Raw genomic sequence first — 17,220 nt, forward strand, 5'->3', positions numbered from 1 at the left:
ATTGGTATGGGCAGGGTTTTTAGACACCAGACTCAAGTATTCATTTTGAGAGCATTTTTTTTTCTCCAGAGTCCCCATTAAAGGAATATGCTGGGTTCAATACAAGTTAAGACCAACTGGCAGCATTTGTAGCATAATATTAATTACCACAAAAAAAAAAAAAAAAAAATTTTTTGACTTTCCCCTCCTTTTCTTAAAAAAAAAAAAAAAAAAAAAACCTGGATTCAAGTGAGGCATTTACAATGGAAGTGAATGGGGGCCAATTGTTTAACATTAAAATACTCACTGTTTCAAAAGTATAGCAACAAGACATAAACAATATGCCTGTAAACTGATAAAATCACTTACTAACCTTTTCTGTGTAAAGTTATAACCAATTTTACAACTTCTGTGTAATGTCAACAAACCCTAAAACCCTAAAAAACAACTATTTAAACAACTTTACAGCTCAAATAATACTTGAATTAATGTAAGTGCTTTTATCAAATTATAAGCTTCACATTTCTGCCTTTAAACCCTCCAAAAATTGGTCCCATCCACTTCCATTGTGCCTCACTGTAACCTCCATTTTTCCTTTTTTTTTTTTTTTTTTTTTAAGAAAAGGAGGGACTAGTCAATTATTTTTTCGTGGTAATCAACATTACGCCACAAATGCTGTCGATTAAGGTTAACTTGTATTGATCCCGGAATATTCCTTTAATTTCTGACCCTGAACACTTGGTACAATAACACTAGTTAATGCATTAGGTATTATTCACTTAAATGAACAATATATATATATATATATATTTTTTTTTCTTTCTTTATTTATTTTTTTTACAGCATTTATTAATCTTGGAAAAATTGTATTTATCAAAGTACTATTGTGTCATTGTTTGTTCATGTTGATTCATATTCCATTAATGTATACACATTTTAGTGAAAAAAAATAAATAAAATATATATTAGTATACATATAAATTAACATTAACCATGATTAATAAATGCAGTAAACATTGTTCATTGTTATTTCATGTTACCTATGGCATTAATGTTAACGAATACAACCTTATTGTAAAGTGTTACCATTAATATAATATTAATCTTAATATAACTTATTATTTTCTTTGCCATCATGTCTCAGGAACATCTTACTAGATGTTTAAAAAGCATGTCTTGATACAAATTGATCTGTATCTGTAAACCAACAAAGTTATTTCTAAATAGCAATGCAAAAATAATTTATTTGATCAAGAAAAACAAATTACGGTACTCAGATATTGTAGAGAAACAAAACAAGATGTACAAGTTTGGACATAAACCCTGTTTCAAGAATAAAGGCATGAAACAAAGTGGTACATGTAAAGTACAGATGTGCAAAATTTACAGTGGGTTTCACTTGTGAAAAAGTATCTGTTTTGCATTATTTAAATACAAATTATATTGTCAGTATAACTATTTGAGTAAAAGTTACATGAAAAATGTATTTCAGAATGTCTTTGTATTTGGTATGTCCCCATTTTTGCTGTAATGACAGCATGCACTCGAGCTGGCATGAACACACAAATTCACAAGTGGACTTTTTAACCCCACTGTAGTTTTACAAAATAAAGGTGTTTTTGTATTTTATTTTACAATAATCATTAATAATTTATTAATAAATGCAGTTTGATATTAAAACACTCCTAAAATGTCACACATCCATATTTTACTCTCATAAAAACGGTACAACCACTGTTAGAAATAAAAAAGACACTTTTCACTTTTGGAACAGTTTCCACTCTTGGACATGCTGGCCTTTCCCTCTAACTCTGTACACACTGGCAATCTTTATAAATGAACAGCTTCAAAAAGAGTTCTCGTATTGAATATACAGACATTATAAAAACCTGTACAAAGTTTGTTCTAGTATTCACAGAGCACAGTAAAGTTAATGTCCAACATGCACAAGTACTGAATAAAGCTTGAAACCTTTGTGTCCGCAAGTCCTCGACATGACGGAGTCCAGAGTTCAAACGTCAATGAATGTAGGAAGATCCGATGAGAATTTGACACGTGGATGAGGTTTGATGCATTCTGGAAAAAGAGAGAAACAGAAATAATGCATCAGTGTCGTCAGACAAAGATGGGGTGGTAAAAACTATGCAAACTGAGATCATGTGCATTGATTTGAAATTTATAGCATATACAGGGTTACTAAAGTCTGCAACCTCAGTGTTACAGGGAGTATGTTAAACCAACCACAGTTGAGAAGTAAAGCATTTAAATCCTAAGTGTAAAAGCATCAGTAGTGTGCGCTGAGGGGCTCTATGTTGCGTTCTGTCTCCAGAGGTCCCAGTAACTGCAGAAACTGTGTTGAGCGGTACTCACCGATGGTCTGAGTATTGGGCTCTGTGTCCAGAGGTTCCAGTGAAGTGAGCAGCTCTCTTTGAGAACTGCAGCTGGGTGTGCTGCCTGCGGGAGACACTGGACTCTGGATCATTTCTTGTTCTTTTTCGTCCTGCATCGTTGCATAGATGTTGAGGCCTGGGATCTTCCTTGAGGAAAGATTTACAATGAGACACGGGCAAGACAAATGCTTCACACTATAGGAAGCAGGGTTGTGGGCCATTCAGAAATGAGGATGCCTTCAATTTCCAATTCATTTCCTGAATTTTAATTGAGGTAGATATCATTGTTAATTGGAATTTAATTACAATTCAAATGTAAAAAAACAAAAAAACTAAAAGTAAAATAAATTAATTTTACTGCTTAAAGTGTTGTTGTTTTTGTTTTTTTATCCCTTTTTCTCCAAATTTGGAATGCCCAATTCCCACTACTTAGTAGGTCCTCGTGGTGGCGCGGTTACTCACCTCAATCTGGGGTGGCGGAGGGCAAGTCTTAGTTGCTTGCACATCTTATCACGTGGCGCGTTGTGCATGACACTGCGGAGACTCCGCATGTGGAGGCTCATGCAACTCTCCGTGATCCACGCACAACTTTACCACGTGCCCCACTGAGAGCGAGAACCACTAATTGCGACCACGGGGAGGTTACTTCATGTGACTCTACCCTCCCTAGCAACCGGGCCAATTTAGTTGCTTAGGAGACCTGGCTGGAGTCACTCAGCACACCCTGGATACGAACTCGTGAGTCCAGGGGTGGTAGTAGTCGATGAGCTACCCAGACCCCCCAAAGTGTTGTTTTTAATACACTTCATGTTTCACACAACATATGGATCATTTCCAGAAACACTGTATTAATGAACATACATTTTATATATATATATATATATATATATATATATATATATATATATATATATATATATACACACACACACACACATATACACACACATGAAGTAAAATTATTGAAAGGAGGGAAAAATCTCATAATTAAAGAAATATTTTTCTCCAAAACACAGTTGCCACAATTATTGGCACCTCTAGAAATTCTTATGAGTAAAATATATCCGGAGCATATTGCCATTCATATTTTAAATTTTTTAGTACACCTGGGTGACTAGGAACATTAAATTGTTCAGCCATGGCTTCCATGTTTCACAAGGGTATAAATATAAGGTAACACACAAGCCAAATTCCCTTAGTCATCCATCACAATGGGTAAGACCAAAGAATAAAGTTATGATGTACGGCAAAAGGTTGTTGAGCTTCACAACATGGGAAGTGGCTATAAGAAAATAGCTAAAGCATTGAAAATGCCCATTTCCACCATCAGGGCAATAATTAACAAGTTCCAATCAACTGGAGATGTTAAGAATCAGCCTGGAAAAGGACGTGTGTCTATATTGTCTCCACACATGGTGAGGAGGATGGTTCGAGTGGCCAAAAATTCATCAAGGATCACAGCTGGAGAATTGCAGAAATTAGTTGGGTCTTGGGGTCAGAAAGTCTAAAAAAAATATCAGACATCACCTACATCACCACAAGTTGTTTGGGAGGGTTTCAATAAAAAAAGCCTTTGCTCTCATCCAACAACAAACTCAAGCATCTTCAGTTTGCCAGACACTACTGGAACTTCAAATGGTACTGGGTTCTATGGTCAGATGAAACAAAAATAGAGCTTTTTGACAGCAAACACCAGAAATGGCTGCCAGAAAGCTTACAATGGGCCCTAGTTTGATCTTCCAGCAGGACAATGATCAAAAACACACATCAAAATCAACACAAAAATGGTTCACTGACCACAAAATCAAAGTTCTGCCATGGCCATCCCAATCCCCTGACCTGAACCCCTTAGAAAACCTGTGGGGTGAACTGAAGAGGAGAGTCCACCAGTGTGGACCTCAGAATTTGAAGGATCTGGAGAGATTCTGTATGGAGGAATGGTCTCAGATCCCTTGCCATGTGTTCTCCAACCTCATTAGGCATTATAGGAGAAGAGCTGTTATCTTGGCAAAGGGAGGTTGCACAAAGTACTGAATAAAAGGGTGCCAATAATTGTGCCACACATATAATTGACAATATATATATATATATATATATATATATATATATATATATATATATATATATATATATATATTAGGGCTGTCAATCAATTAGCCTTTTTAATCAAATTAATTACATGGTAATTAATCAAATTAATCGCAATTAATCGCATATATAAATATTTGCTGAGAGAGCCCCACATATAAAAATAATTATATATATAATAATTAAATAATTATAAATAGTTATATTTAAATAATTATAAATAAAATATATATATTATATAAAATTATAATTCAGATAATTAGAATAATACAAAAAGTGGCTTTAGAAGGCAATATATTGCTAATTTCCACATTATTGAACATAAGCCAGTCATTGGCCTACAGTTCACATCAATCCATTTTAAAATCGAATTCGTCAATCAGTCCAAGATAGATTATAATGGGCTTTTCTAAGGATGTGTCAATGTACACATGCATCAGACGAATGCTTTTGGAGCATCTCACTTTGGATGCATTGCATCATAAACATACCGTTTGTAGTTTGAAACTTAGAAAAACAAGTTTTGAGATCCCTGCATTCGGAGTTGAGAAAAAATGCATTTTATCACATTAAACGTATCAGGGAATAAGTAAGCATTACTAGTCAAAATTATGTAATTATATTTTATGTATGTCTTTGAATTGCAGTTCAGTTTAATCCTCTTCCTGTCAGTTCAATTCAAATTCCAAATCATGAATTGATGAGAGTCAATTCTTAAACTCTGAATTTTGTCCAACCCTCTCAAGAAGTGCTTGTGGATGTAGCGGCAAGGAGAAAATTCTAAGCCAAAACATTATCATTAACATTAACATTATCAGCTTTGTAATTCACATTATTCAGGTTGTTTATCACAGGAAACTTGTGTTTATAGTTTTTGAGTGCTGTATATTGCATTTATAAGGCGAGGTCTGGGATTTGCCCCAAGGAAAAATGTGTAATGAGATGAGGTCGGATGTGGAAAAATTACCTTTGTGTAAAAAGTCTCACTTCTGAGTTGATTTTTTTTTTTTTTTGCATGGGCTGAATCGAGGCTTCCCTTTGGAGAGATGATTTTATCATCTTTGTCTGCATCATTATGGAGAGTGTCACATAAGCAAAAACTAGAATAGAACTTAAGCTCTACATTGCCTTTGAGAATTTAAAAGCAAATTTATAGCTCTAAATGCAACTGGAGAGGGAATTTGCAGGAAGGAAACTGAACCCAAATGGACTGCTCATTAAAATGTGATCTAATACTCTCATTAAGAGGAGGTCCCTTAAGTTCTGTGCCATGTACATCAGCAGTGTAACATTGTTTAGAACTTACGGTAAATTAAAAGTTCACCCAAAAAATGAAAATTCTGACATAATTTACTCACCCTCATATCGTTCCAAACCTGCATGGCTTACTTTATTCCACAAAAGAAAATGTCCAGCATGTTTTACATACAATCAAAGTAAAGAACTGGAGCTTTCAAGCTTCAAAAAGGATTCAAAACAGCATAAATGCATCGTTTTTGCTTCAATTATACTTTAGTATCAAATTTGCTTCATATTCCATATCTTCTTAAGTCGTACACTGATAGCTTTGTGTGAGAAAAAAGATCAGAATTTAAGTTGTTAGTTATTGAAAATCATGACATCTACCCAAAACTCATTGTGTGTTCATAAGAAAAGCAGCAATGTCTGATTTAGATCTTTTCAAAGAATCAGTCTATTCACTTCACAAAAACGGTCTGAACAATTAACACACTATTTTCTGCTTTTCTATGCACTCACCAATGAAAGCTAAAACAAGATATCTGGCATAAAATATTATTTGAATGTCAGCCTTTTTTTCATCCAACGCTAACATATGACCTCAGAAGACTTGGAATATAGCACATAAGTCACTTTTATAAAACTTTGATGGTGCTTTTTCATTCTTTTTTTAAGCTTAAAAGCTCCAGTCCCCATTCATTGCAATTGCATGTAAAAGAGTGACCTATGCATTCTTATAAACATCTCTTTTTTGTGTGTTTCACAGATTTTCATGGGTTTGAAACAACATGAATGTGAGAAAATGATGTCAGAATATTTGGCACATGTTTAGTCTGTACAGCATCTCCTCTTGTGTCTTTCTCCTGTCTTCAGATCTTGTCTTATTGACCTCTCTTGCCCTTTTCTCTCTAAGCCCAGTTATAGAATCGGTGCAATCATTTAACATTTCATAAAGGTCAACTTGAAAAACTGAAAGGGCTAAATATTGATGATGTCTGTGCACTGGCTGACATTTCTCATTTGTTATGAGCGCATAGACAAAAATATGAAGGCTCTGTGAGAGCAAAGGTGTTGAATCACCACTCAACATATCTGGTCAGTGGTTTATAGCATCCAACTCACAAGGGATAATTTGTTTTAAACTTTCTAGAGAGCTTAATTGACCCACATCAACTAACATTTTAGATATTGAATTTTAAAATGCATGAGGTTAGGACATGTTCTGGGAACAAAACCATGATGTGAGTTAGATATAATCATGCATCGTTCTAAGTTCCCTTTGCAGAATTAATAAGAAGTGTAGTATTTATTTATTTTTAAACATAAGTGTAATCAAATATTACAACATTTTGCTTTTAACTTTGCACTGCCCTCGAGAAGCTACATAACAGATTTACAATAAGTATATAAAACAAAACATTTTGTGCATGTAATTGTTACATGGCACTCTGGAATACCCGATTCTGATTGGTCAATGGCACCATCTAGCAGTCTAATATCTCTGAGTAACAACCGCACATCCAGGGATTAAGATGTATCAGACCGCTCATCCGGGTATTGTGAGTCCACTTTCGTGCTTATCGGATCACTGTGCGACCTCTAACAAATAAGCTAATAAAATAATTTCAACTCAAATCAAAGTTTTATGTCAATTTATTTACACTGATCAGCCACAACATTAAAACCACCTTCCTAATATTGTGTATGTCCCCCTCATGCCGCCAAAACAGCGGCAACCAGCATCTCAGAATAGCATTCTGAGATGCTATTCTTCTCACCGCAATTGTACAGAGTGGTTATCTCAGTTACCGTAGACTCTGTCAATTCGAACCAGTCTGGCCATTCTCTGTTGACCTCTCTCATCAACAAAGCATTTCAATCCGCAGAACTTTTTGTTTATGGCACCATTCTGAGTAAATTCTAAAGACTGTTTTGTGTGAAAATCCCAGGAGATCAACAGTTACAGAAATACTCAAACCAGCCCGTCTGGCACCAACAATCATGTCACGGACGAAATCACTGAGATCACATTTATTCCCCATTCTGATAGATGATGTGAACATTAACTGAAGCTCCTGACCCATATCTGAATGATTTTATGCACTGCACTGCTGCCACATGATTGGCTGATTAGATAATTGCATGGATGATTGTTGGTGCCAGATGGGCTGGTTTGAGTATTTCTGTAACTGCTGATCCTGGGATTTTCATGTACAACCATCTCTAGAATTTACTCTGAATGGTGCCAAAAACAAAAAACATCCAGTGAGGGGCAGTTCTGTGGACGGAAATGCCTTGTTGATGAGAGAGGTCAACAGAGAATGGCCAGACTGGTTCGAACTGACAAAGTCTACGGTAACACAGTTACCTAATGCAATTCTGAGATATGGGTTGATGCTGTTTTTGGTGGCATGAGGGGGACCTACACAATATTAAGCAGGTGGTTTTAATGTTGTGGCTGATTTGTGTATTTATTTGTCAAGTGGCCTTGTAATAGGCTGAATAATGAGGAGATAGACGGTCATTAATTACAAAATAAACACCAACAGAACTCACCAACAGGATTTCAGCTGTTCAGCGATTTATTTATTCTCACATAATTACATAATTTCAACGCAAATCAATATTTCATGTCCCTTTAGATATTTATGTGTTTAGTAGCAATGTAATAAGTGGGATAATGTCCTCTGTTTCGCTGATGACCCTGTCAGGGTTTATTTTGTGATAACAACTGGCTGACTGTACACATGTAAGTTAGGGTAGTATAAAATAAAAATGCAATTTCTATGATCACTCAGATTCAGCAAATGTTATGTAAACTTATGAGTCCAACTACCTGCTAATATGAAACATTCAGAAACATTAAAACCTTCAGTTTGAGGTTTTAAAAACGGATACCAGTACCTTTTGAATTTATAGATGAGGAACACAGCTAAACCCACCACAACCACAGAGAGGAGCATGAGCATAGCTGAGCCACTGTGGTTCTCACTTGTGTCCACTAGAGGCGCTAGACAAAGGGAAAAATAAAGCAGAAAACAAAAGTCTAGTTTTAAAGTCTGGTGTGTTTTCAACCTTTATTTAAAGGGCCCTTTAGTATTTCCCCCCTCATTTTTAAAGTATTACACATAAGGAAATTAATAATACTTTTAAAATAAAATTCTGTTTTAAATCTTATAGGCCTACACTCACTTGAGACAGAGACTCGAGTAATTTCAGTAGCCTTATAAAAGCTGTTTTTCTTTGACATAAAACGGGTCGCCTCATGGGGGCAGCCATGTTGAGGTCACATGACCAGCCAATTACTACTCTTTTTACTTGGTAAACACCTAATGTTGGAAACTTTCACTCAACGAATAAATTAATCATGTCTGTCTGCAAATAGGCTAATGACATCGGTAACTGCCATATAATTCATATTTTTAATTGCGGCCTGCACAATATATAATATATGATATAATATATTTACTGAATATAGTAATAATGTAAATTCACTTTTAAATATTCTTCCCGAAACCTTTTTAGCAAAAAGTCAACATCAGTACAACTGGATGTTTTCCATCATTCATATTTGGAAGATATACAGTGTATGTGCATCTCAACACACACACACACACACACACACACACACACACACACACATATTGAGTCATTACCTGCTGATAAGTGGGCAGCATATACTGTGATCTGGACTCCAGGTCTAAGTGTGAACTGAACCAGATTCTGATTCAGAGCACTGAGCACCAGTTCTGAGAGCTGAATGGAGCAAGAGAGAGAGAGAGAGAGAGAGAGAGAGAGAGAGAGAGAGAGAGAGAGAGCAGCAGAGTACATCCAAATGAATATGTTATATATCTACATAAACAGAAACAAAGTAAACCCTGAAATAAGTTCATGTCTTGTAGGTATTTGATTTCTCAGTTTCTGAGCTGGTTGAGTCCTGACGCATTGTATGCTGAGTTAAAGCGTGGGCTTGTGATGTTGTTTGTCACACGTGAGTTTCTACCACACTGCAATGACATCTCGGCATAAATCATCTATATCACCTTCACTCTGAAATATAGATATATGACATGGGAGGGATCTCATTTAGGCCTAACATCTCAAAAGATACAGAGTCCTTGAATGTCAGATTTTTATGTATGAGTAAATCTTGAAAGCTGATTTTTTTCCCCTCTTTGTCCCTTTATGTATGTTTTTGTGCTTCATTATGTCACATCCATTTGTTTATATTGGGTTGCCAATTTCACATGTTGATTTGTTACGATAAAAAAACAACAACAACAAAAAAACATTATAATAACAATAGCGCATTAACACAAAATTAACACAAATTAACAATTCATGCCCCCTAACCTGTATGTGAATTGTGTAATTTATGTTAATTCCATGTATTTTCATACCATCTGAGCAATTTATTCTTGATGTACCATCTAAATGCAAAGCATATTTTTTCATATTCTGCTGTCAGGCAACACAACTCGCTAAATCACACTTACTGAAAGCAACCAGCACAGAATGAGTAAGGATGCGTTCACAGATTCAGTTCATAAACAGCTACACAGAATGCAACAGAATAGAACAGAATGTAGGGGACTCGAGACGTGTTTTTAATGACTTCTAACTTGACACGGTTTCTTATAAATGCAGCACTTATGGTGCAAGAGGAAAAAACAGAGATGTAATGCAATAAAAAAAATAAATAGTGCAGACAAAATGTGCATATGCTGTGTGAACGACCCCTAAGGAAGATTGACAAACTAAATTGCAAAATGGCTTTCTGTGAACTGTAAGCCAGTAAAAGGCTTATTTTCAGTTAGAAAGGAAATAAAACAAACAATATTTGACTTCTTTAACTACTTTTGTTTATTTAATTCTAAAGGGGGCAGTCACACTATGCTTTAAGCACGCATTTATTTGGACTACACAACTGACCAGGATATGATGTCTTGCGGGAGAGCTTCTGGTGTAAGAAAATAATACATGATCACAAATAATTATATATTGAAAATATATTTTGTCTACTCACTTCCCTGCAACAATAACACAAGCAGCTTTGAAATATGTATTCATTGTATTGAGCCAAGAGCCTATTGGTCACATCATACGAATTTCAGAGTTCACCAAACTTGAACTTTCGATACATCAAGTCAAGTAATTTTTATTTGAGATTTTCACATCACACATTGTTTCAAAGCAGCTTTACAGAAACTTATGCTGTAATAGAAAATGAAGCTGTAATCTCTGTAATGTCTTAGAGTCTTCATTGTGCGGTTCGATAAAAATCATGATTGTAGATTCTGCATTTAAAATATTATTTGTCTTTAGACCCCCAGTAAGCAAGCCAAAGGCCACTGAGGCAAGGAACACAAAACTTCATAAGATGTAGTTAATGGAGAAAAATAACCTTTGGGAAAGCCAGGCTCACCGGGGGAGCCAGTTCCCCTCTGGCTAAACAGCTTGAATATAATGCCAATATTATTTATTTATGTGTAGTACAAGTTATGGTTTAAATTAATAAACTGAGTAGATGATGCACAGGATAGTATGCAATTACTTCGCATGAGCTTGCATTTCTGGTCTCCCGTGTTCGTACTGTATGCATTTGAATGGGAGTGAAAGGAGCGCAAAGTGTGGTTTGACCGCCCCTTAACTCGTCAGCCACAATAGAGGCCAAAACACTCTACGCAAGTACTTGGACGCAGATGGTAGTAGCTATGCAAGCTTGATTTTGTGATTTGTAATTACGGTTCAAAATGTATCGGACCTCAATTCTTAATACAACATGAGTACGCATTGCATTCTCAATGTTGCCACAAGGGGCGTTAAAGTGAGAATAGTGTGAACTGTGCACATCTATGGTGAGTTTTCTCAACTACTGTCAGAGCAACAGTTTGAAAAGAATATAGTCAATATATATATATATATATATATATATATAACAACTTACCTGAAATATAACACATCCAGTTTAATGGCACAGACCTTTGAAGGTAACTATCACCTCCTTGAGTACTAAAGTTTGTTCCTGCCGTTTACCATATTCAACTGGACCGCACATTGGCAATGCGGTGGCCAAGTGCTTGCATCTGCGTATGTTTCAGGTTTAATGCAATGTCTTCCAATTATCTTCATTTGGATGATTTTCTTAGCAAATATTAATTAATAAGTATATCATATAATTCTATTAAAATGTTTGCTGACAGCCCTAGTTGTTTAGCTTTATCTTAAGCGGTCAGATCTGAGGTCAGTGAAAACAGTATAAAATCTCACACAAAACAACTTCCTGTTAAAAGGGTACATTTTTTTCCTCACTCTTCCCAAGCTTCATTAAATCTGTCTCATTTACTAAACGACTCCTGACTTATTTCTCCGCTCCTTTATTCCATCCTTTCTCCCACCTTCTATCTCGCTCTCTTTATTTCTCACCCATTTAAAATTAGACCAGGCCATGAATAATTACATTCTTTATGAAATGTACCAGGGTCAGTAAGTCTATTATACTTTTTTAATAAGGCTATCTACACATTATACTAGGAACATGCCACCCTTGAATAGAGATTTATGAGGATCTGCTTTGAAAGGTCTCCTGGTGTTTCAAGGTGGGTTTGGCTGAGGAAAAATGCCAGAAAGGCTGTGCTGCTGGCACTCATGCAAGGACCTCCACAAAGTGCAGATATCCATATTATCTGTAATCTAATATCTCTGGTCCATACATGAATGTACAGTAGGATAGAATGATCTATTGGATGGATTACTGATGACCTTCTTTTTGTATGGTGAGAAATCACTGCCTTATATAGATGACTCTGCATGTTGATACTGGAGGATATGAGCCATATTTTAATATTCATTAATGTCTGTTCTCAGTTTTGGCCAAATGTACTAAGCTATAGCTTAAATATCCCATTGCCAACATTGAAACCCACAACCGAGCAAGCTGTAAGAAATTTGACAGCCAGATCATAGTATTTGTTTATGTGCTTGTCTCATAACCAAAACAGAGTATCTAATTGCAGGACAAAATGAGACATTCTTTAAACAAGACAAATCTACAGTAAATGGAAGATAGTGTTTTATTACAGGTACAGGTTTTTGTTAAAGAGTTAAACAGGCCAACATTGACATCTGCTGGAGACCATCTGAAAGTCTAGATAATTTTCCTTCCTTTTACCCACCATCCTGTACTCTTAAGAAAAGGTATGCAGAAAAAAGGTAAACGTGCATAAAATGTACTGACTGCCTGACAGATATCACTGAAATATGTGTCTTAAGAAATCACTCCTGTCTCTGTTAACCCTTTTCCACCAACATGGTTTGGTATTCTGTGCATTTCCACTGTAGAAAAGTCCGTTCTGGGGCCGAAAACCTAGTTCAACACCGGCCCCAAAAGCTTGTAATGTTTCGTAATGTTTCGTCACCAAATTTTTCCCATACAACAACAGTAGATACCATCTGCAGCAAAGAGTACTTCTTCACTCTATTAAAAACAATAAAAAAGAAAAAAGAAAAAAACACAAAATTATCAGACATCAAAAGCATTCAGGTAACGTGTACGAAACAAGCATTCTACATGCGATATGGTCTTTAAGGAGATCCGAGATGAACTAGAGAAATTGTAAAGGGGAAAAAATCGTCTACGAGAAGATTCAGCGCGAAATGATGCACGCCGGCTTCAATCAGACAATTGACCAAATCATAAACAAATGGAAAAACACTTAAAGGGGTGCAGGGATTATAAGAAGGACCTAAACAAAAGTGACAGTGAACAGAGCAACAATGTTTTGGACACCAACCAGCCTACTATCTTACCGGGACATTAAATTCAGCCAGTCACGCTCAAAATAAACACAGAATCGCCGGTGTCCTCTGCTGATGATCTAAGTAAGGTATTATATTTGCCAACTTTGTTAACTTTCCTTACACTGTTGTCCTCTTATTTTGTTCATTGTTTTGTTCAGTAAGGGCATTTTTGACCAGCTACTCACTAACTTCAGAAGATCGTTAACTTAGGGATTCTCAATCAAGACGTAAACATAATATTATATGTTATGGCAAACTCCACATATAACCATCTGCTACACCAATGTTAATAATGATTCTACTGTTACAGTTTACAGAATTTAGCAAGTTTAGCCATAGTTCATATCAAATAATGTAATTACATTACCTGACATCTTTAGCGTAGATGTCGTCTCTGACAATCTTGTCAAGCAATGTAATAACGTTGGATTGCATTACTCTGTATATTTAAATATGTCCTCAAAAACAAGAGTAAACTATATCCAAACACTGTTGTGACATGCCATGTTTGTTTATGGGCAGGTAAAGTAGTCGCGTGTTCTTAAGTCAGTGGAAAATCACAGCACAGGCTCGGCACATGAACCATCGCCATTTCGGTGGAAAATGGAAATGTGAGAGCCCACGACTTTTTTTTAGCCAATCACAAAACCTGTCAATTTGCCTATCAATCATTTTGCATCTTTGGTTTTGCTGACATGTCTTTGGAGGGTGGGGTTTCGGAGAGAGGGCATCTGGTTGAAATTAGCAACATAGTTAGATAAGGGATGTGTTCAGTACCTGGTCTAAATGGGTAGCTGTTTTGTCTAGCTTTCCCTCTGTCAGCTGTTTGTCTGGTAAGAGGAAGAACTCAGCCACTGTGGGCAGACCGGGCAGAACAGTGACCAACAGCTGTTCTGGACTCACTCCTGTTGCCTGAAGAGCAGGAAACACAGGACATTATAACACAATGTAGAGAGACAAACCTCCAATGAACAAGATTAGGACCTTTCTATCTTTTAAAATGTATTTTGATTAATATTTTTCAGCAAAAATGTTATAATGACATTAAATTGTAATATTTCAATAAACACAAATATGGATGTTAAATAGGCTACTTTCACTGTATACACATAATTGTACAGTCCCTTACAGCTTCAAATAAATTTAAAAGAATAATTCACCCTAAAATACAAATTCTTGTCATCATTTACTCACCTGTTCCAAACTGGATTTTTATTTTTCTTACATGGAACACTGAAGGAGATTTTTTGTTCCCCTATGTTGTAGTTCTCAAATTCCTACTAAATTTATTGTATTAACCAGTAGAATATGCCAGGTAAGCAAGTGTAATGACAGTGAAATTATTGAATCATCAGTTTGATAGCAACTGCTCATGAAGCTAAGCAGCACTCAAACATGACAGAAAGTGAGAGTCCATTCACAACCTCAGAACAAGCTACAATCAAACTCCAGCCTAAAAAAAAACAATCACTTTAAATGGCAGTATAACACATCATTAAACATGAACAAATATTCTCCTATTCTTATTTTACTCAAAAATGCATAAAATAACACTTAGCTTTGACATTAGTTCAACCCACCCAGTCCCCTGCAAAGCATGCTGGGAAATGGAAATCCCCTGGCCAGTTTCATCAATGCTACAAAAGTATTCATGTAGTCCTTAATCAAACTGATTAAGTAAACTTCAGTTTTACAAATTGAATTGGATAGAATGTAATGAAACCAGGTTAAAACAAAATGTTCTAGAATTGTGTTGCTTTAGTTTATTTTAATTAAGTATTTTTTTAGTGTAATTTTATGTTGGTTCAACATGATGAATTAGCCTTGGTAATGTAAATAAGCTGTATTTGAAAAGCTTAAATATTACTTGCCATTATTTTTTTTTTAATCATATTGGTGTGACATACTTTAATTAAAAGAAGTTGAATGAACGCAGATACAGTATATTGACTGCATACAGTATATGTGTATATGTATCTATGTGTATGTGTATAGGTTTTATTGTTAAGTTGAGCTTAAATATTACTTTGAAACAACTTGCCATTATTTGTTAAATCCTTTTGGTGTGACTTAATTTTTTTTAAGTAAAGGAAGTTGAATGACCTCATACATTTATGATATCTAATAAAGATTTTCCAGCTAAGTTGACTTAACGTGACATTAATTTGGTTAAAAAGCATGATGCAAAAGTGCTACGTATATACTGTAAGTAAATTCAACTCATCATTTTTTTTTCAGTGTATATGACGTCACAAAGGGGGTTACTTTGGTGAGTGCGGATGCAAGAGGGGAAAAGTCTGCTCGGGTGTCCCGTTCCTCTTAAGAGTTCTCATCTAGAAAGTTACTAAGAGAAAAGTACTGGGACTGTATGGTTACTTTAGTAAAACCTTTACAAATACCATAGTTGAACTGTAGTTAGAGTAGTGAAACAGCTGAGTTAAACCATGGTAAATTTTGTAAATACTAAGGTTTTATTACAAATATCATAATTCAGCTATGTTTGCTGTAATAAAACCATGGCTAATTTTTGTAAGGGAAAGATAAAGGTTTTGCGAGGGAACACATAAGTTATTGCGAGAGAACGCAAAAATTTACTGTGAGATAACACAACATTTATTATGGGAGAACACAAAACTATTGCGAGGTAACGCAAACCTATTAGAGAAAATAAATACCCTCCCTATCCTCTAAGGGGCTCTGTACTATCGTACGGTTTCAGGAATAAAGCGAAAAAGTCATGTGGACTACTTTAATGGTGTTGTTTTTTTGTTTTGTTTTTTTGCAGTTTTTTTTTAGAGCTTGAAGTCATTATCCACTTGCAACATTCCTTAAGATATCTCCTTTTGTTTTCCACAGAAATAAAATAATAATAATAATAATACAGGTTTAAAATGACACGTGGTTGAGTAAATTATGTAAATATTAATTTTAGGGTGAACTTTTCCTTTGTTCACAATGTTCCTGTCCATATGCCCAGTGTGAAACTCATTACACACATTACAACTAGCCAACTGGAGCAGAACACACATATGGCTCACATGAGAACTGTTTCTCTCGTCCGACATATTCCATAAACATCCATATAAACGTCCCTACATTCTGTTATAACAGTCTCTTGAAAATGCCACAAGGGAAGTGCAAGAGAATACTGATGATTTTTGTCAGTCTGCATGGCCATATGTTTTAAAATTTGTGAAGCTTTTTCTGTCACACTGGTGTTTTCTCTCCATCAGTGAAGGCAAATGCAGATTCCGTTAACAAAGTGTGTCTTCTTGAGCTCTTCAAACAAAGCGTGGAGCATGAAAACCCAACCAAAGCTTTCAGAGCCAGACTCCATTTGTAGTTTTACACGTTATATCTATGGGAATACCATTTAAGCCACAGAAATGACACAATGAACCTTAGGAATTTGGCTCTGAAAATCTAAACACTTGGCATTGGCACTGTTTCCTTGAGTTGGACTTGGACCAAACATGTTTAAATGAGTTTCTCTGAAAGTGTTTTTGGTCTATATCCAGACCATGTCTAACACCTTTGTGGGAATTATTTCCATCATATGCTTATTTTTGTCAAATAACACTTGGTTTCTACCACTTTAAAAGTCTGAAATGTCAGTTTTAATTGAAGCAGCCATCACATTTCTGAGAATCACTTCCATTAGTAATTTACTGTGGTCCTTCATGTTTTAAGATCTCTGCAGGACATTCCTAGAAGACCTTGAACA

The 17,220-nt window shown here is 35.5% G+C and overlaps 1 protein-coding gene across 1 annotated transcript in view; it reads right to left on the bottom strand.

The window, feature by feature from the left end:
* Positions 1-214: 214 nt before the first annotated feature.
* LOC127445324 (VPS10 domain-containing receptor SorCS1-like) overlaps positions 215-17,220 on the bottom strand; it is a 239,462-nt gene continuing 222,456 nt past the window's right edge. The window contains exons 23-27 of the mRNA XM_051705325.1: positions 14,274-14,408; positions 9,353-9,452; positions 8,601-8,706; positions 2,350-2,516; positions 215-2,055 (exon numbers count right to left, since the gene is read on the bottom strand). Of these exons, the coding sequence (XP_051561285.1) occupies positions 1,991-2,055; positions 2,350-2,516; positions 8,601-8,706; positions 9,353-9,452; positions 14,274-14,408 (573 nt within the window). The 3' untranslated portion in view covers positions 215-1,990. The remainder of the gene's footprint in view (positions 2,056-2,349; positions 2,517-8,600; positions 8,707-9,352; positions 9,453-14,273; positions 14,409-17,220) is intronic.

The sequence above is a fragment of the Myxocyprinus asiaticus genome, chromosome 8, assembly GCF_019703515.2.
Source record: "Myxocyprinus asiaticus isolate MX2 ecotype Aquarium Trade chromosome 8, UBuf_Myxa_2, whole genome shotgun sequence".
NCBI classification, from domain to species: domain Eukaryota; kingdom Metazoa; phylum Chordata; class Actinopteri; order Cypriniformes; family Catostomidae; genus Myxocyprinus; species Myxocyprinus asiaticus.